At 56.9% G+C, this 17,961-nt stretch overlaps 1 protein-coding gene across 2 annotated transcripts in view; it reads left to right on the top strand.

Moving 5' to 3' along the window:
* The window catches only part of kat6a (K(lysine) acetyltransferase 6A), a 34,572-nt gene extending 16,631 nt beyond the window's left edge, over positions 1-17,941 (top strand). The window contains exons 7-17 of one of the 2 annotated variants that reach the window (XM_084468099.1): positions 91-452; positions 1,414-1,514; positions 2,631-2,746; positions 3,220-3,361; positions 4,788-4,949; positions 5,614-5,707; positions 7,305-7,536; positions 8,860-9,061; positions 9,352-10,194; positions 10,644-10,950; positions 11,689-17,941. In XM_084468099.1, coding sequence (XP_084324225.1) covers positions 91-452; positions 1,414-1,514; positions 2,631-2,746; positions 3,220-3,361; positions 4,788-4,949; positions 5,614-5,707; positions 7,305-7,536; positions 8,860-9,061; positions 9,352-10,194; positions 10,644-10,950; positions 11,689-15,380 — 6,253 coding nt within the window. In that variant the 3' untranslated portion in view covers positions 15,381-17,941. Of the gene's footprint in view, positions 1-90; positions 453-1,413; positions 1,515-2,630; positions 2,747-3,219; positions 3,362-4,787; positions 4,950-5,613; positions 5,708-7,304; positions 7,537-8,859; positions 9,062-9,351; positions 10,195-10,640; positions 10,951-11,688 lie in introns of both variants that reach the window. The other variant, XM_084468098.1, reaches the window with a different exon arrangement.
* The last annotated feature ends 20 nt before the right edge of the window (positions 17,942-17,961 follow it).

The raw sequence follows: 17,961 nt of genomic DNA, 5'->3' as shown, positions 1-17,961 counted from the left end.
CTCCAGGTTTCCTCACTCACTCACCCCCCCCTCCCTTCCTTCCTCTCTCTCTCTCTCCTCCCCCTCCTCCCCCTCTCTCCCCCCCCTCAGGCCCGGGCGGCCGTTCAAGAAGCTGGTGGGGCGGGGCCGGCGGCGCCGGCGCTCGACCTCGCCCGAGTCGTCGTCGTCGTCGTCCAGCTCGTCGTGCGAGGGCTACCCGGGCGACGACCGGCTGCTCTTCTCCCTGCGCGAGGACAACGAGGACGGCGGCGGCGGCGGCTGCGGCGGCGGCGGCGGCGGTGGCGGCGGCAGCCTGCGCTTCAACAAGAAGACCAAGGGGCTGATCGACGCGCTCACAAAGTTCTTTACGCCGTCGCCCGAGGGGCGAAAGGCGCGGCAGGAGGCCGTGGACTACTCGCAGCAGTGCCGCATCCGCAAGAAGGCCAACCGCAAGGACGGAGACGACCGGATGGGTGAGGGGTCTGTCTGTCTGTCCGTCCGTCTGGCAATGTCCCTTATGGTGCCTTCTATTTGTCTCGTAATCGCGACTTGCAGCTCGGGTGTGACGTCACGTCCGTCTCGTAAAACGAGTGACCCCCGGGTTTTTTCGTTCTATTTGGCACCACGCACACAACAAGATGAGTCGGAGCTCTGCTTTCTGCTCAAGAATCGGCGTTGTTGTCATGGCAACATGGAGCGTCTCTAGCCAATTTCAGCGGCACAAGCTACAAAATAGGCAGTATTTAACACATAATAAGACTGTAACGACATGCCTATAGGTTACAGTATACAGTGCTATGTGTACGACTTCATTTGGTTACAACAAAAACACAAGTGCTTAAAATAGTAGAAAACCACAATGTTTTTACATGTGATGCTCGGAGTAGCCATCTTTGTTACTGAACTCGGGGTCCTCTGAGTTCAGACGAGTTGACGAGTCATTTTTACGACCTCGGGGGGCGTGCTATTTGCAACTTCCGGTTCGTAACTCGGAAATCCGACTCGCAGATTGAGTCGGGTGGACAAATAGAAGGCACCATTACTCTAGGCCTCTGACCTACACTAGAGGGGCTACCTGGCAACCCCCTCCTCTAGGCCTCTGACCTACACTAGGGGGTAACCTGGCAACCCCCTTACTCTAGGCCTCTGACCTACACTAGGGGGTAACCTGGCAACCCCCTTACTCTAGGCCTCTACCCTTAACAACCTTTTCTTGGTGCTCTAAACTACTTTCTCTAGACCCCCCCCCCCTCCCCTCCCCATGCACCACTACTCTCAAGCCCCTGTCCTAGCCCCCTACCCCTAGGCCACCTAGCCCAGACAGACCCCCTACTTTAGCACGTTACCCCAGGCCCTCTCTCTAGCCCTGTCGCTGCCCGAGACGGTCCAGGCTGTGTTTTACACGCTGTGTGTTTGTGTGCCGTCCTCCTCCAGACAATCAGGACCTCAGCGACGATGAGAAGCTGCCAGGCCACGAGAACCTGACGGAGAAGGACATTGAGCTGTTCAGACATATCCAGGAGCTGGCTCTGCAGGTACACACGCATGCACACGCGCACACGCACACAGGCAGGCACGCACACACACGCACGCACACACACGCAGGCACACGCATACACGCACACACACACAGGCAGGCACACGCACACACACGCACACAGAGACACACACACACACACACACACACAGAGGGACACACACACACAGAGAGACACACACAGAGCACAAAGGTGACTCATAGCCATCAGCAATGCCTTACGCATGCTAACGGTTAGGAGTCAAAGCTCATTGGCTGCCAGCGTGAGTGCATGTGATCCCTCAGCAGCAGTACTCCAGGCCAGCCCCTGCCAGAATTCCACTGGTGATCGTACATGAGTGTGCGCGAGTGTGTGTGTTGTAGTTCACGCTCCTCAGTCTGTGAGCATGGAGTGCACTTTGAACTCAGCTGGCTGTTGAGTGTTGGTGTTTTTCCTCTCGTGCTCCACAGCTCATTAGCCTCAATAAGCACTGGTGTGTAATCTAATCCCCAGTGTGTAATCTGTCTGGCCACCCCACGCTAATCCTTATCCTTATGTTCTTTATTCGTCATAAACGATGAACAAAATCTTCAAAGATACCGCACCACTAGGCCTGGGCATTAAAACAATAAATTACCGTGTCGTGATAGACTTCCGATCAATATCAATATAAAACATGTTCAATATATATTGATAAGAGACTGGACCACCAAATCTAGGAGCTGGGTTTGTTACACAAACACAGTTCCATACTTATCTACAATATTTAAGTGTTTTTCATTGTTGTATCGACATTGGAGTATTTATCAATGAAGAAGAGTGGAAGGTCATACTAAGTGTAAATCCAGCATGGTAATTCCTAGTCTTTTATGGTCATTAAAATGATCAATAGTTATCGATATATAGATATCGATCAATATGATGAAGTTATATCGTGATATGTCTTTCAGCCCTGTCGCCCAGGCCTACGCACCACATAAAGATATACTCTGCGTCATCAACTAAGTTTAGTTTCTAATCTCTACTTTAGATTGTCAGATTTTGTTTATTTTAAACGTGGTGTTTTTTTCCCCTGGTGAGCCTTATTTGTGTTGCGCTGATGTAAATGAAGTCGCATCGGTTGACCTCCTGCAGAAAGTGGGAGTGAAGGGCCCGCCGGACCCTCAGATGCGCTGCCCGTCGGTCATAGAGTTCGGAAAGTACGAGATCCAGACGTGGTACTCGTCTCCCTACCCCCAAGAGTACAGCAGGTGAGTCTGCAGCACGCGCCCAGCCCACCCTACCCTAGTTTTTTTACCCTTTTTTTTTTCTAAATATTAATGAAAATGTCATGAGTTTGCGTTGTGTTGGAACATACGGCAGGAGCACAAGAGCCGGCTGGTGGACTGTGTGTGAGCTAATTTCGTTTTTGTTTTTTTTAAATGACTGGACTGTGTGCCTTAACAGCTCAGTTCCTCATTCCTAATCGAGGGCCCTTGCTTTGCATATCTGCTTTAAATATATTAACCTAGTGTGTCTTGCTGCTTGCAGCTCATTTAGCACATTTTTAAGTGTTCAGCTGGGGAACGTCTCGTTGCTGTTCGTGCAGTCGAAGTCTACTGGCTAATATTTACATTAGAGATTAATCTTAAAACACTTGCTCTCCTCCTGCTCCTCCTGCTCCTCCTCCTCCTCCTCCTCCTCCTCCTCCTCCTCCTCCTCCTCCTCCTCCTCCTCCACCCAGGCTCCCTAAGCTGTACCTGTGTGAGTTCTGCTTGCGCTACATGAAGAGCCGCAGCATTCTCTACCAGCACATGAGGAAGTGCAGCTGGTTCCATCCGCCCGCCAACGAGATCTACAGGAAGGACGACGTCTCCGTCTTTGAGGTGAGGACCCGGCGCCCGACTGTGGTTTAGGCGCCCGGCGGTGGTGGTGGTGGTGGTGGTGGTCCAGGAGGAGAGAGAGGTGCCCGTTTCGCCTGCGTGCTGTCTGCGGTCAAACCAAAACAAACCCGATCCCGCCTCTTGCGACCCTACGTCATATGCCGTCCCTTGCAAGCCCGCCGCCCCCCCCCCCCCCCCCCCCCCCCCCCCATCAAGTGTGAATGACCCTCACGGTCGAACCTCCTGCTCCACAAATGCGGAGAAAAGACGGAGGTCATATGTGAAAGCAGTATGTGGTTTAGTGGTGGTCCAGGATGAGAGAGGGAGAGAGGTGGTAAAAGATAGTAGCTCGAGATGGAGAGGGAGAAGGGGAGGTAAAAAAAAAAAAAACCTGACCTGCCATACCATCCCGCAAAACGACACGGTTTGCAATCAGTGCGGCAGACAGACGCTCAGCTTTCACCGCTGCGCTATGCTGGAAGTGTTGCCGTGGCAACTCTTAACAACCTAAAAAAAGGCTGATTGCAGGTGAGCGTTGTATGGAATCCCGGGCGTCCCTGGGGTACAGGGTTCGCCGCGAAACGTCCGGATCTAGTTGGATCCTTGTATCATTTTATAATAATAAGGGAAGTTCTCAACTCTGTTCGTTTGTTTAACTATTGCTCTAGATTGTGTTGGATCCTTCTGATGCATCAATCTAAATTTTTCTTTCAAGGGTTAGTGTACCAATCAGTTAGCATAGGCGTCGGTTTATTTTTTCCGTCTCCCCTGTGTGTGTATATCCATTGTTGGTTACTCGGGGACGAGTCGTCTCTCGACCAGAGAGCCCCGGCGCTCAGATGTCTTCCGTCTGTCTCTCGACCTTTTGTTGGCCGGGAGCCAACTTAGCACATCAAGCTCTCGCTCTCTCTCTCTCCCTCCCCGCCTGCACGCCTCTCTGCTGCTGTTCAGAGCAGATAGCCACTCTGCTCTCTGCTCTCTAAAGGCACTGCCTGCTTTCATGTGCAGGTCGTAGAATGGAGCCGGTGTCCAGTGCGCTGTTTGGTCCTTGAACCCGAACAGCAGTGCTCTCTTAAGGGCTTTCCGCGGCCGTTAAGACGGCGTGGTGTGTGTGCGCCATGACCCTATCCCTGTCCACTCAGCTCAGGTGCTCAAAGGCTTGGCAGCTGGACAAGAAACAGGGTTTCTCACTGTTTCTTTCTCTTGCTATCGCTCTCTGTTGTCATTCTCTCTCGCTCTCTGTTGGTTTCTCGGTGCCCAGAGAGGGGAGGCTAGATAGCCGTGTGTGTGTGTGTGTGCGTGTGCGTGCCTGCTCTGTTTCGCTTGGGTTTTTTCGAGGAGCGTTTATCAAGACCGCCTTGTCGTCCGCGTCTATCTCCCTCCCCTCCACCTCATCCCCCCTCACGTCTCCTTCCTTCCCCCCCCACAGGTGGACGGCAACGTGAGCACAATCTACTGTCAGAACCTGTGCCTGCTGGCCAAGCTGTTTCTGGACCACAAGACGCTGTACTACGACGTGGAACCCTTTCTCTTCTACGTGCTCACCCAGAACGACAGCAAGGGCTGCCACCTGGTCGGGTACTTCTCCAAGGTATGCCCCCTTCCCCCCTCCCCGGTCCACTCTAACGCCCAACAACCTGAGCCCCAACGCCCACTCGCCATCTCTTGTCCCGAAGAAGCGCCGGCAAAATCTTTTCCACGCCATTGGCTAGACACTGTATTTCGGGAAAGGGGATTGTGTATTTTACTAGATCTTTGCACGTGGATATGTTTCGGAAAAAAGCCAGACGGCTGCTTGAGTCGAGCTCTCCAATTAAAGCAGACATAAGCGGCGATGCCTTCCAGTTAAATGAGAACAAAAACATTAAGCCACACAGGAGATCTCTCCCCCCCCCCCCCCCCCCACCACACACACTTTCTTTCTCTCTCTCTCTCTCTGCTCTGCAGACGACCTCGCTGCTGCACTGTGCAGGTGCCCACATTAACATGTGACCTTGCTGCTAAAAGCAATGCAATTAGCTTGGGGGGGGGGGGGGGGCGGAGATGGGTGGTGGTCTTACGGCTATCTACAGCAAGCCATCAAGCACACAACCCTAAAGACTAAAGTGTCTACCCTAACACACACACACACACACACACACACACACACACACACACACACACACACACACACACACACACACACACACCCCCCCCCCCCCCGTCTGGCTCAATGTCTCTGCTCTAAGCTGTGTTTGTGTGTTTCCACTCTGCAGGAGAAGCACTGTCAACAGAAGTACAATGTGTCCTGCATCATGATTCTCCCCCAGTACCAGCGCCGAGGCTACGGACGCTTCCTCATTGATTTCAGTGAGTTGCACGCACGCACTAGAACATACACACACACAGACACTAGAACGCGCACATACACACACACAGACACTAGAACGCGGGCGCACATACACATTAGAACACACACACATACACATTAGAACACACACACACACACACACACACACACACACACACACACACACACACACACACACACACACACACACACACACACACACACACACACACACACACACACACACACTAGAACACACACACACTAGAACAAGCGCACACTAAAACACACACATGCACGCCGCAGGCCCGCCAGACCTGTTGCATTTTTGATGGCTTTGTTTTGCGTGGTGGGAGGCGCCAGTACGTTTCCTAGCAACAGAGTTTGCAGTTTGAGGGTTTATTGCCGCGCTGTGGGGCCATATCCATGTGTAGTATCCATTAGCTTTGGCATCTGCATAGTTGCCTGGCAACCAGTGTGGTGTACATACACCTGGGCCGTGGTAATTGCCTTCCTTCACAGACGGTAAGAAGAGACGCGTCTAGGAGCCGGACTCGATAATCCATTGCTAGTGTAAAGATTACTTTGAACTGATCCAGAGGGAAAACACGGTGGCCTTTAAAGGTAAATACACGTGGGGAATTAATTGATTGCGTGATAATAAAGACACCGAAATGACAGCAGTGACACAATAACCGTTGAACAATACCCGATACAAAATGGAGACAGAGTGAATGCGCAGTAAGTAACCCAATACGTCAGCCGCCGTCCAGACCACAGGCGGGCCGCTGCGCTCGTGCTTTGGAGTGGCATTGTCATGAAAAGGAAAAATATCCACTCACCAGGTTTTGTAGTCAAATTGAACAATAAAAAAAATACAGCACATCAAAATAAGGAGGCTTTGACTTTCTTGGGTGAAGGAATTAAATAAACCGTGTTAGGCCTCTTAACCGTTGTCCCGATGATGACCATGTAGTCACTGTCACGACCCTGGGTTGCGCCGTGCGAAGTGAGCGTATTGTGGTAACAGGGTGTCCGCGCATCCTTAAAAAGTCTTAAATTCATGTTTCTAAATTTAAGGCCTTAAAAAGTCTTAAATTCATGTTTCTAAATTTAAGGCCTTAAAAAGTCTTAAATTCGTTAAAAATTTCATATGCTGGTCTTAAATACTGTAACTCAAGGTCTTAAATTTGTCGGGGCAGGACTATTTATTTTTTCTCACTTTTCGGGAAGGACACGTAGAGAGGCTTCTTTCTTGCTAGATACTTGGTCGGAAACACGCCGTTAAACTGCACTTGTACTTACAGCTTTTGAACCAGAGAGCACTGAGTATCACTTTATGTTCAATAAACAGACAAAAAGTCAACTTGAATGAGTCTCATTGAGTGACACACATGCTATGTTTGGGTTGTAATACAGCGGGATCCCCCCCCCCCACCATCGCGTGCTTAAATTTCATTCAAGGTGGTATTAAAAAGGTCTTAAAAAGTCTTAAATTTGACTTGCTGAAACCTGCAGATACCCTGGGTAATACCAAGGGCAGAGTACTGGTTAGGGTGGCTGCTGCTGCTGCATCTCTTTAACCCCCCTCCTCACTCCCCGCCCCCCCTTCTCCAGGCTACCTGCTGTCCAAGCGCGAGGGCCAGCCGGGCTCCCCGGAGAAGCCCCTGTCGGACCTGGGCCGGCTGTCCTACATGGCCTACTGGCACAGCGTGGTGCTGGAGTGTCTCCACGAGGTGCGCGACCGGCAACTCAGCATCCGCCAGCTGAGCAAGCTGACGGGCATCTGCCCGCAGGACATCACGGCCACACTGCAGAACCTTACCATGCTGGAGCAGCGCGGAGACCGGTGAGAGAGAGCGAGAGAGAGCGTGAGAGAGAGAGAGTGGAGAGCCTTGTGCAGTCAGTCCATTCATGATGAGCAGCGCTGCCAACGTCACCCTATGGACCCGCGCGCTCGAATCTCCCAGTCTGCCCGTAGGCGTCCTTGAGCTTTGTGAATATATTGTGAATCTATTTCAATGGTGTAGCGTGGGACGACGGCGCCCGCTGAATGACAACAGCAGCAGCAGCAGCAGCGGCGGTAGTATAATAAATTGTACGGTTCAAACGTAACGTTTGAAAAATGAATGATGTTTCCGTGGCCTGTGACTGTGCCAATATCCTCGTTGGCACGCGTGCGATGAACGACGGCAGAGTGTGTTCATCATCCTCATGGTTCCTAGGGGCTATACAAACGGCTCACTAACGAGCAGCCCAAATTGAACCTCTCCTCCCCTTGACGCTGACGTGCCCCCCCCCCCGCCGTACGGTCACTGTACTCCTCACAGGGTCACGTCTTCACGGGCCGTCACACCGCTGCCGCGGCCCCCAGCCTTCAGCCCCCAGCCTTCAGCCCCCAGCCTTCAGCCCCTGCTGCGTTGTGTACGTCTCAAGGCTGAGCCAGAGCCTGTTTTTGGTTCTGCGTTCGGGTTTACGTTAGCTGACCAATCACAGCTTGCGCCGCCATCGACACACGCCATCGTGTTCAATTTTTTTTTTCCGAGGCGCACGTCGTCCGGCCCTCGCGGCGGACGCAAGGAGGGGTCCGCGGCGGACGTGAGGGGTCCGTGAACCCACGTGCTTTGCGTTGCGTCAGCGTGGAAACATAACTAAGCCTTAATAAGGGGTAGAGCTGAATAGTGGTGGATTTCATGATTCGTTTGAATGAATCAGTTCGCGTCGGTCAGTTCGCCAAGAAGAGTCGTTCATTCGTTCGTCCGTTTGCATTTCCGGTAACGAATCACAATCGTGCAATGGTGCAAACGGTCGTCAATCAACACAACATTAACTAAGTTCCTTTTAGCTGAGGAGCGCTTCATGGTCGGAATCGGCATGTTGTTGCCCGTCTGGCTCTCGTGACGTCTCAGTCCTCGAGTCTTCACCGCTAAACACAGTCAGCGAACGAACGGCGACTCGCGAGTCAGCGCGACTCAGCGGCTAGTGGGCGGAGCTGGGAGTCGAGTCTCGGAGAACGAACGACGACGAACGAGAGTGGCGAATCAGGTCGGTTCGTTCGTTTTAAAGAGTCGTTCGTTCGAACTGATTCGTTCGCGAACGAGCCACCACTAGAGCTGAATAAAGGTATTTAAACGGGTCTGTGTGTGTGTGTGTGTGTGTGTGTGTGTGCCAGGCTGGTGCTGGTGCGACGGGAGAAGCTGGTGTCCAACCACATCAGCCGGCTGAAGGCGCGGCCGCGGCCGCTGGACGTGGACCCAGAGTGTCTGCGCTGGACGCCCGTGGTAGTCACCAACACGGTGGTGTCGGACGGCGAGGGGGACGACCGCAACGACGACGAGGAGGACGAGGGGGTGGAGGACGAGGCCCGCGACGAGGTAACCCCCCCCCCCCCCCCACTTTTGATTTGAGATTTTCCCCATTTTTTTCATTCATTCATTCATACATTCTTTTCTTCATTTTAACTTGGATGAAGTAAAACTTGAAACCTAATCTTGACATCGTTGTTTGTGTTACGGAACTTTTTAGAAAATTGTTTAAGGGTGTTCAAGTCATGCTGGTGTAATAAAACATCATGTCAATCAGCCAATCACAAGAGAGCCCTCGCAATGAGCAGCGTTTGACCCAAAGTGTCGTGTTTGTGTGTGTGTGTGTGTGTGTTCCTCAGGTGAAGCCCAGCCACAAGATCTCTCCTCTCTCCTGGCACATCCACCAGGAGCGAGGAGGAGGGGGCGGGGCCGAGGAGGACGAAGAGGAGGAGGAGGAGGAGAGGAAGTGCTTCCCGGGGTTTCCCATGAACCACAGCTCCCCGGTCCGCTCCCCGGTCCGCTGCCCGCCGCTGCCACCACCGCCGCCGCCGCCGCCGCCCACCACCACCGCCACCGCCGGGCCCGAGTCCCGCCCGCCGCCCCCGGCCAACGGGGAGCGGCGCCCGCGGGGAAGGCCCCCCAAGAACTGGCCCTGGGGGAAGGTGAAGGACCGGCCCCGCGTCGGCCGGCCCCCGAAGAACCGGCCGCCGCCGCCGCCGCCGATGGACGACGAGGACGAGGACGAGCTGCGGGAGGCGCGGAGGAAGGCGCCGGGCTTCTCCTCCGGCCCGCCCTCCCTCTTCTCCCTGGAGAACTCGTCCCTCTCCCACCCGCTGGCCGCCGGGCGCCACCCGTCGGCCGCGCCGCTGCCGCGCAGGGGCCGCCCGCCCAGGAAAAAGAGGGGCCCCAAGCCGCGGCTGAGGGTGGCGCTCCCCGAGGATGACGACGATGACGACGAGGAGGAAGAAGACGACGAGGAGGAAGACGAGGGGCTGCCCCAGCTGCCCCTGGGGCCCCGGCTCTCGGAGCTGCCCGGCAGGAAGAGCTGCTTCAGCGAGAGCAGCGAGGAGGACGACGACGAAGACGAGGACGACGACGAAGAGGACAACGAGGAGGAGGAGGACGACGAGGACGACGAGGACCGGAGGAGGACCAGCTCCCCGCCCATCCTCTCTAAGCCCGCCCCGGGGCTGAAGAGCAAGGTGAGCAGAGGAGGAGCCGGAGGAGTGGAGCCCGTAGGCTGAGCACCACCGCTCTGGTGCTTAGCCTCACGCCCAGCGTGTTCGTTCATGATGTCATACGAAGCCGTTACGAGGCCAGTGAGCGTGAATGAAAGCTTCGTTTCCCCCCCCCCCCACTTGCGATTGTCAGTAATGTCTACGAATGAGCCGTACCCAATCGAGTTCAAATTAGGAAATAACGAACCGCTAGTGTGTGTGTGTGTGTGTGTGTGTGTGTGTGTGTGTGTGTGTGTGTGTGTGTGTGTGTGTGTGTGTGTGTGTGTGTGTGTGTGTGTGTGTGTGTGTGTGTGTGTGTGTGTGTGTGTGTGTGTGTAAAAAAAAAAAAATAATAATAAATCCCGCCTCTTCTCCCCCCCCCTCTTCTTCTCCCCACCACCACCACCACCCCTCCCTCCCTTCTCGCCCAGAAGCCGCTGAGAAAGCGGCGGGTTCGCCGGCAGAGCCACCCGCACAGCAGCGTCGTCACGGAGACCATCTCGGAGACCACGGAGGTGCTGGACGAGCCCTTCGTGGACTCGGACTCGGAGCGGCCCATGCCGCGGCTGGAGGAGGAGACGACGACGGCGCTGGGCCACCGCCACCACCACCCCCACCCCCACCAGCCCCACCCCCACCCCCTCCTCCGCCGCTACCCGCCAGCCCGCTCCGCTGGGAGGCCGTCGGAGCCCGCCCTGAAGCGCAGCCGGCGCTCCAACCTCTCCGAGTCTGAGGACGACGGTACGTGTGTGTGGGGGTTGGTGGGGGGGTTGGTGGGGGTGTGTGTGTGTGGGGGGGTGTGTGTGTGTGAGGGGGGGTGTGTGTGTAGGGGGGGGTGTGTGTGTAGGGGGGGGGTGTGTGTGTGGGTTGGTGTGGGGGTGGTGTCTGTGTGTGGGGGGGAGGGTGGTGTCTGTGTGTGTGTGTGTGGGTGGTGTCTGTGTGGGGGGGTGGGTGGGTGTGTGTGGGGGGGGGTGGTATCTGTGTGTGGGGGTGGTGTCTGTGTGTGTGGGGGTGGTGTGTGTGTGGGTTGGTGTGGGGGGGGTGGTGTCTGTGTGGGGGGTGTGTCTGTGTGGGTGGGTGTGGGTTGGTGTGTGTGGGGGGGTGTGTGTGTGTGTGGGGGGGGGGTGTGTGTGTGTCTGTGTGGGGGTGTGTGTGTGGGTCAAAAGTGATTATTTCGTAGTTGGTGTGTGTGTTTTTTTTTTAATAGCTCTGGTCCTTTTGAAAATAAATGTTGTTTACATCTCGGGTTATTGATGTCAATCTGTCTGTCCGGCCAGGGGGGGAATATATGATGTGTTGAGGAATAAGAACATGCTGTGATTGATGGCTACCAGCTGGTGGTGGCCACGCTCGCTGAAGATTTTAACAATAATACATCGATGCATCTCCGGAATTGACCGGCGACTGCATGACCCTTTTTTTTTTAATTATTATTTTTTATGAATCGATTCCTAACGGTGTCTGGTTTTATCGTTCCAGAGTTGACCCCCTCGCTGAAACCCACGGGCGCCCCCGTGCCGGGCCACCCGGACGCCCCGCCCCACAACCCGGAGGTCCCCGTCAAGAAGAAGAAGGGCTGGCCCAAGGGCAAGAGCCGCAAGCCCCTGCACTGGAAGAAGCGGGGCCCCGGGCGGCCCCCGGGCAGCGGGCCCAACCAGCGGCTGGCCGCAGAGGCCCGCGCCGCCGGCGGGGTGCCGCCGCCGCCCAAGATCAAGATGAAGCCCGGCCGCAAGCCGCGCAGCTGGTACCTGCAGCGGGCGCAGGAGGAGGCGGAGCGACAGGAGAGGCAGCTGGGGCGCCTGCCGCCGCCGCCGCCGCCGCCCACGCCTTACCGGCCCGGGCCGGCGGCCGGCCGCACGCGGCGGAGGGACTCGGACGACGACGATGACGACGACGACGACGAGGAGGACTTCCTGCCCAAACCCGTCGAGCCGAAGATCCCCAAGAGGAGGGGCCGGCCGCCCAAGAACCCCGCCCTGCGGCTACAGCAGCAGCAGCAGCAGCAGCAGCAGCCGCCGCCCCTGCCGCCGCCGCCGCCGCCGCCCCCCAAGCCGGCCCCCGTCTCCGAGCCGGAGGAGGACGACGACGACGAGGACGAGGAAGAGGAGGAGTCGTCGCAGAGGAGCTGGGAGGAGGAGGAGGTGGAGGAGAAGCCCAGCCGCCCGCCGCCGCCGCCGACGACGTCCCGCCCCATGCTGTCCCCGTCCTCCTCCTCCACCTCCACCCCCGCCCCCCTGCGGGTGCCCCCGCCACGGCCCCAGGACCGGGAGGAGGAGGATGAGGAGGAGGCGGACGAGGTGGACGACGAGGAGGAGGAGGAGGAGGAGAGGGAGAGGGAGGATGAGGAGGAGCGCGCCAGCAACAGGCGTCCCGCCGCCATGCCGGGCTCGGGGAGCCGGCGGAGCGAGGACCACGACGCGGACGACGAGGGCGACGGCCACCTGGAGGACAAGAGCAGCAGCAGTGGCAGCGTCAACAACAACAACAACAACAGCAGCGCCAACGTCATCGGCAGCAGTAAGAAGAGGAAGAGCCAGGAGTCAGAGGAGGACGAGGAGGAGGAGGAGGAGGAGGAAGACGAGGAGGACGAGCCGGCGTCCCGCGCCAGCACGCCGCCCGTCAAGGAGGAGCCGCATGGCGGCGAGGCTTTTTTAGACACTGAGCACCGCGCCACACAGTTTGTCAGCAAGCAGGAGGACGAGGAGGAGGAGGACGAAGAGGAGGAGGAGGAGGAGGAGGCCGGGGAAGAGCCACCGCCGCCGCCGCAGGAGGCCAAGGGCCGTCCGCCGGCCCCCGCCCCGGTCCCGGCGCCGGACCCCCAGCAGCAGGAGGAGGAGCGGCGGCGGCAGCAGCGGGAGCAGGAGGAGGCCGCCGCCGCCGTGGAGGCGGTCACCGCCATCCCGGAGCTGCAGGCGCTGCGGCCTGAGGACAAGGCGGTCACCCTGCTGATGGAGCCCCCCCACGGCCCCCACCACCAGCACCCCGAGTTCAAGGAGGAGCTGGGGCACCCGCACCACCACCAGCCGCACCCGCACCACCACCCGCACCACCACCACCACCACCATGCGCACCACCAACACCACCACCAGCAGCAGCAGCACCAGCAGCAGCAGCAGCAGCACCACCACCACCACCACACGCACGGCGGCCACCACGGCCACCACCCCAACGAGCTGGACCTGGAGACGGTGCAGGCGGTGCAGTCCCTGACGCAGGGCGAGGCGCAGGACGACGAGTCGGAGCCGCCGCCGCCGCCGCCGCACCACGGCGCCTACCAGGACTGCGAGGAGACGCTGGCCGCCTGCCGCACCCTGCAGAGCTACAGCCACGCCGGCGAGCCCGAGGACGAGGCGGCGCTGGCCCTGGTGGACGACTGCGGCCCCTCGCAGCACAGCAGCCCCCTGCCCCACCACCCGCCGCCGCCGCAGTCGCAGCCGCAGCAGCCGCAGGCCCCGCCCGGCCAGTCGGCGCGCTCCGTCAACAGCCCCGGCCTGACGCCCGGCATGATGGACGCGGGGGGCCCCGCCGCGCCGGGCCCCAGGGGCGGCACGCCCGGCCCGACGGGGGGCAACGGCGGCGGAAGCTACGCCCAGATCACCCCCGAGCACCCCAGCTCGCTGTCGGCGCCGTCGCAGCAGAGCATGGAGACGTCGCCCATGATGGACGTGCCGTCGGTGTCGGACCACTCGCAGCAGGTGGTGGACAGCGGCTTCAGCGACCTGGGCAGCATCGAGAGCACCACGGAGAACTACGACAACCCCAGCAGCTACGACTCCACCATGGGTGCCGGCGCCGGCAACGGGGCGGGCATGTCGTCCTCCGCCGCCGCCGCAGCTGCCGCCGCCGCTGCCGCAGCTGCCGCCGCATCGACATCATCGTCGTCCGCAGCCTCCTCGTCTTCCTCTGGCTCGGCCACGCCCTCCTCTGCCTCGCAGGGTGGCGGCGGCGGCGGCGGCGGTGGCGGCAGCTGCTCCTTTGTCCCCGCCTCTTCCGGCGTTGGCGGCTGCGGGCTCAACGCCGGCGGCGGGCCCCAGCCGCCGCCGGCACGCTCCGTCACGCCCGGCTGCGGCATCAAGTCGCCGCAGAACTCCGTGGCGATCGAACGGCCGCCCAGCAGCAGCAGCAACCAGCAGCAGAAAAAGGTTTCCCAGCAGCAGCAGCAGCCCTCGGCTCCCACGCCTTCCCAGCAGCAGCAGCAGCAGCATCAACAACAACAGCAGCAGCAACAACAACAGCAGCAACAACAACAGCAGCAGCAGCAGCAGGCGCTGTCCCAGTGCAGCATGGGAAACGGCTTCGCCTCCACGCCCATGATCATGGAGATCCCCGAGAGCGGCGGCGGCGGCGGCGGCGGGCGCAGCATCTACGAGCGCATGGGCCCGGACTTCAGCGCCGGCGGCTACGCGCAGCCCTCGGCCACCTTCAGCCTGGCCAAGCTGCAGCAGCTCACCAACACCATCATGGACCCGCACGCCATGCCCTACTCGCACTCTGCATCCGTCACGTCCTACGCCACCAGCGTGTCCCTCTCCAACCCGGGGCTGGCGCAGCTGGCGCCCTCGCCGCACACGCAGGGCGGGCAGCCGCCGCCCATGGGCGCGCCGGCCAACCTGTCGTCGGGCTCCATGAACCTGGGCTCGCTGCAGCTGCAGTGCAACATGGCGTCGGGCAACATCGGCCTGGCGCCGCCCACGCACAGCCAGCGGCTGCAGGGCCAGATGGCGGCGGTGAAGGGCCACATCGCCATCCGCTCCAAGGCCACGCAGCAGCTGGCGCCGGCGCCGCACCAGCAGCAGCTGTACGGCCGCAGCTCGGGCGCGGTGAGCATGCAGGGCACGCCGCGCACCCTGGCCGTGCAGCGGGGCATGATGTCCAACCTCATGCCCACGCCGGGCGCCTACAACTCCATGAACATGACGCCGCTCAACGCCATGTCGGCCGCCGGCTACCGCATGCCGCAGCCCATGATGAACAGCGGCTACCACGGCAACCCGCCGTACATGAACCAGCCGGCGCAGTACCCCATGCAGATGCAGATGGGCATGATGGGCGGCCAGGGCTACCCGCAGCAGCCCATGCAGCCCAACCACCACGGCAACATGATGTACACGGGCCCCTCGCACCACAGCTACGCCGGCGTCCCCAAGCAGTCGCCCTACATGAGCAGATGAGCGAGGGGAGTAGAGGTGGTGGTGGTGGTGGTGGGGGGGCGGGGGGGCTGGTGACCTCATACCCCCCCCCTCGCTGTGCTGTGCTGTCGTCCATTACGCCCGGCGGTCATCCTCTTCATAGGCCGCACCCAAAGGCCGAGAGCGAGAGAGAGAGAGGGAGGGAGAGAGAGAGAGAGAGAGAGACAGGAAGAGGTTCCTGTTTTTTTTTTATTTCTACGTGGTCGTTGGTTCCACTTCCACCAGGGAGGACTCCTAGAGCCCTGGCCCCTCCCATCTGACTGACTGTGTATGGGTTGACCACCTCCAGCGTTCTGATTGGGCGTGAGGGTGAGGGTGAGGGGGGGTGTGTGTGTGTGATGTGTGTGTATGTATGTTTGTGTGTGAGATATGTATGTATGTACGTGTGTTTGTGTGCGTGTGTGTGTGTGTGTACGTACATGGACCCTTTGTCTGGGCATGGCCCACCCCCCCACCCACCCACCCACCCCCCCCCCCTCTCCTATCCCCTCTCTCTGGACATGGTGACCACTTCCTCTCCGGACACGGGTGTCCCATCGTGCGGTTGAACCCCAGGGTGCTCACGACCACTTCCTCTCTCGGCGGGGGGTGGTGGGTGGTTGGTTGGGGGGGGGGGGGGGGGGTGGGGGGGCACGCGGGGCGAGACCCCCCCGACGGCGCTTCACAAGAGAGGACAACAAACAAACGAAAAGAGATCCATTGGATAAATGGTTCAACTGGGCCGGCGGCTCAGCTCAGCCACGCACACAATCTTTTAATTGACATAGGAAGCCTTACCTTCAAAAAAAGGGACAATGAGACATCGTAGTTGGAACTTAGTTTTATTTTTTTACATCATTGTTGCTTTTTCTTTTTTTTTTTTGTTGTTTTTTTGTCGTTGACCTTTTTAATGTAAATTACTTGTAAGTCTGACCTCTCTTATACGCTTTGGTCTTTATACATGTGGCATTCTGGAATGGCCCCCCCCCCCCCCCCCTAACCCTAACCACCACCACCACCACCACCACCACCGACACAGGAACAGGTCTGCTCAGACCAAATGGCGTCAGGTAGTTTCTGGTGGGAGGAGGGGGTAGGAAAAAAAAAGAGGCGGATCCCTTTTTTTGGGGTCTGGCGGACGGTGTAGCATCTCCTTTTTATTATTATTATTTTTTTATTTTATTTTTTTAACATTTGCACTGCTGCTCTCTGTCTCTAGATGTAAATATCCTGCTACTTCCCAGTACAACAGCACAACCGCGCTGGACGGACGGGCGGGCGCCTCCTGGTGGCCAGTGCTTGTGGGTGTAAAATACAACTGGGCCTCTTTTATCACACACACACACACTCCACTGACAGATATGTATACAGCCCCCCCCCCCCTCCCCCTCCTCCCCCCCCCCCCCAGAGCAGCGTAGAGACTGCAGATCAAACAGCAGATATTCCATTTCGACTGTTTAACCTTTGTAGGAAATACTTTTTTTTGTAAAAGTCTGCACTCCCCACCCACCCCCCACATTGGTGACACAATGGCCTTCAACAAGCGAGATCGCCGACTGCCGAGCCATTCCACGTAACGCTCACACACACATGGAGACGGAGGGTTGGGGCCGCGACCAGGTCCTGTTTGTCATGGCATTCAAAAGGAGTCGGTGGAGATCATCACCTCTTCTGCTCCGCCGTGCCGCCGGTGTTCAAAGTCGAAAGAGGATTATTTTGGATGGTTTTGGTTTTTTTTCGGACCGGATGCTTCATATTTTTGTGTGTTGGTTCTGTTCTGTACTTTTATTTTGTTTATTATTGTTGTTGTTATTATTATTATCATTTTGGTTTGTTTTTGGTTCGTTTCTCTCTGAATTTTATCAGACTGGGCAGCTTTCTTTTATGACACAAGCTGACTCTTTTTGACTTTAGAAAAACCTGTTGTAGAGAAATTGTTTTTTCTATAATATAAAAAGGAAATTCTGACATTGATATTGGTACTGTCATTTTTTTTTCCACTTCTGTTTCAGGAAAAAAACAACGTATTTTTTAGCTCGACTCTTGGGTAACAATTACTAAGAAATTCAAAACAAAAAAAATTACCACTCACTTTTAGTAACTTTAAGATGCCTTTAACCTCTTCATTCCATCGCATCTCTAGATTTTCTATCTTTGTGTAGTATATTAATGCTATTTTAAACGAGGAAAAAACAAATATCTAAAGGTTTAGTGTTTTTTTTTTGTTTTGTTTATTTGTTCCTTTATATTTTTTTTACTTTGTGTGTATAAGATGAATTCCTTACATTTAAGAGGCATGTAAAAATGAGCTCAGTATATTTCTGTTTGTTTATATTGATTCCCCTTTTTGTATCCTTTGTATTGTTCATGGTGCATTGTAAGCTAAGCGAGAGGAGCGTTCAAACGGCGAGCGGAGCCAAGCGGCGGACATGGCGCTATGCGCGCTGACGCGTCGCCTATCAATGATTTCTGTCCCTGTATGTACTTCCATTTAATCGTTTTTTTTTTCTTTCTTTCTTTCTTAGCAAGTACTTTCAAAGAACTCTGTACATTTTAACATAAAATGAAAATAAATTATGTTGAG

Source organism: Micromesistius poutassou, assembly GCF_964030765.1.
Source record: "Micromesistius poutassou genome assembly, chromosome: 5".
Classification (NCBI taxonomy): domain Eukaryota; kingdom Metazoa; phylum Chordata; class Actinopteri; order Gadiformes; family Gadidae; genus Micromesistius; species Micromesistius poutassou.
Note: the sequence above shows the minus strand (reverse complement) of the source record. Positions and strands in the feature narration are given on the sequence as shown.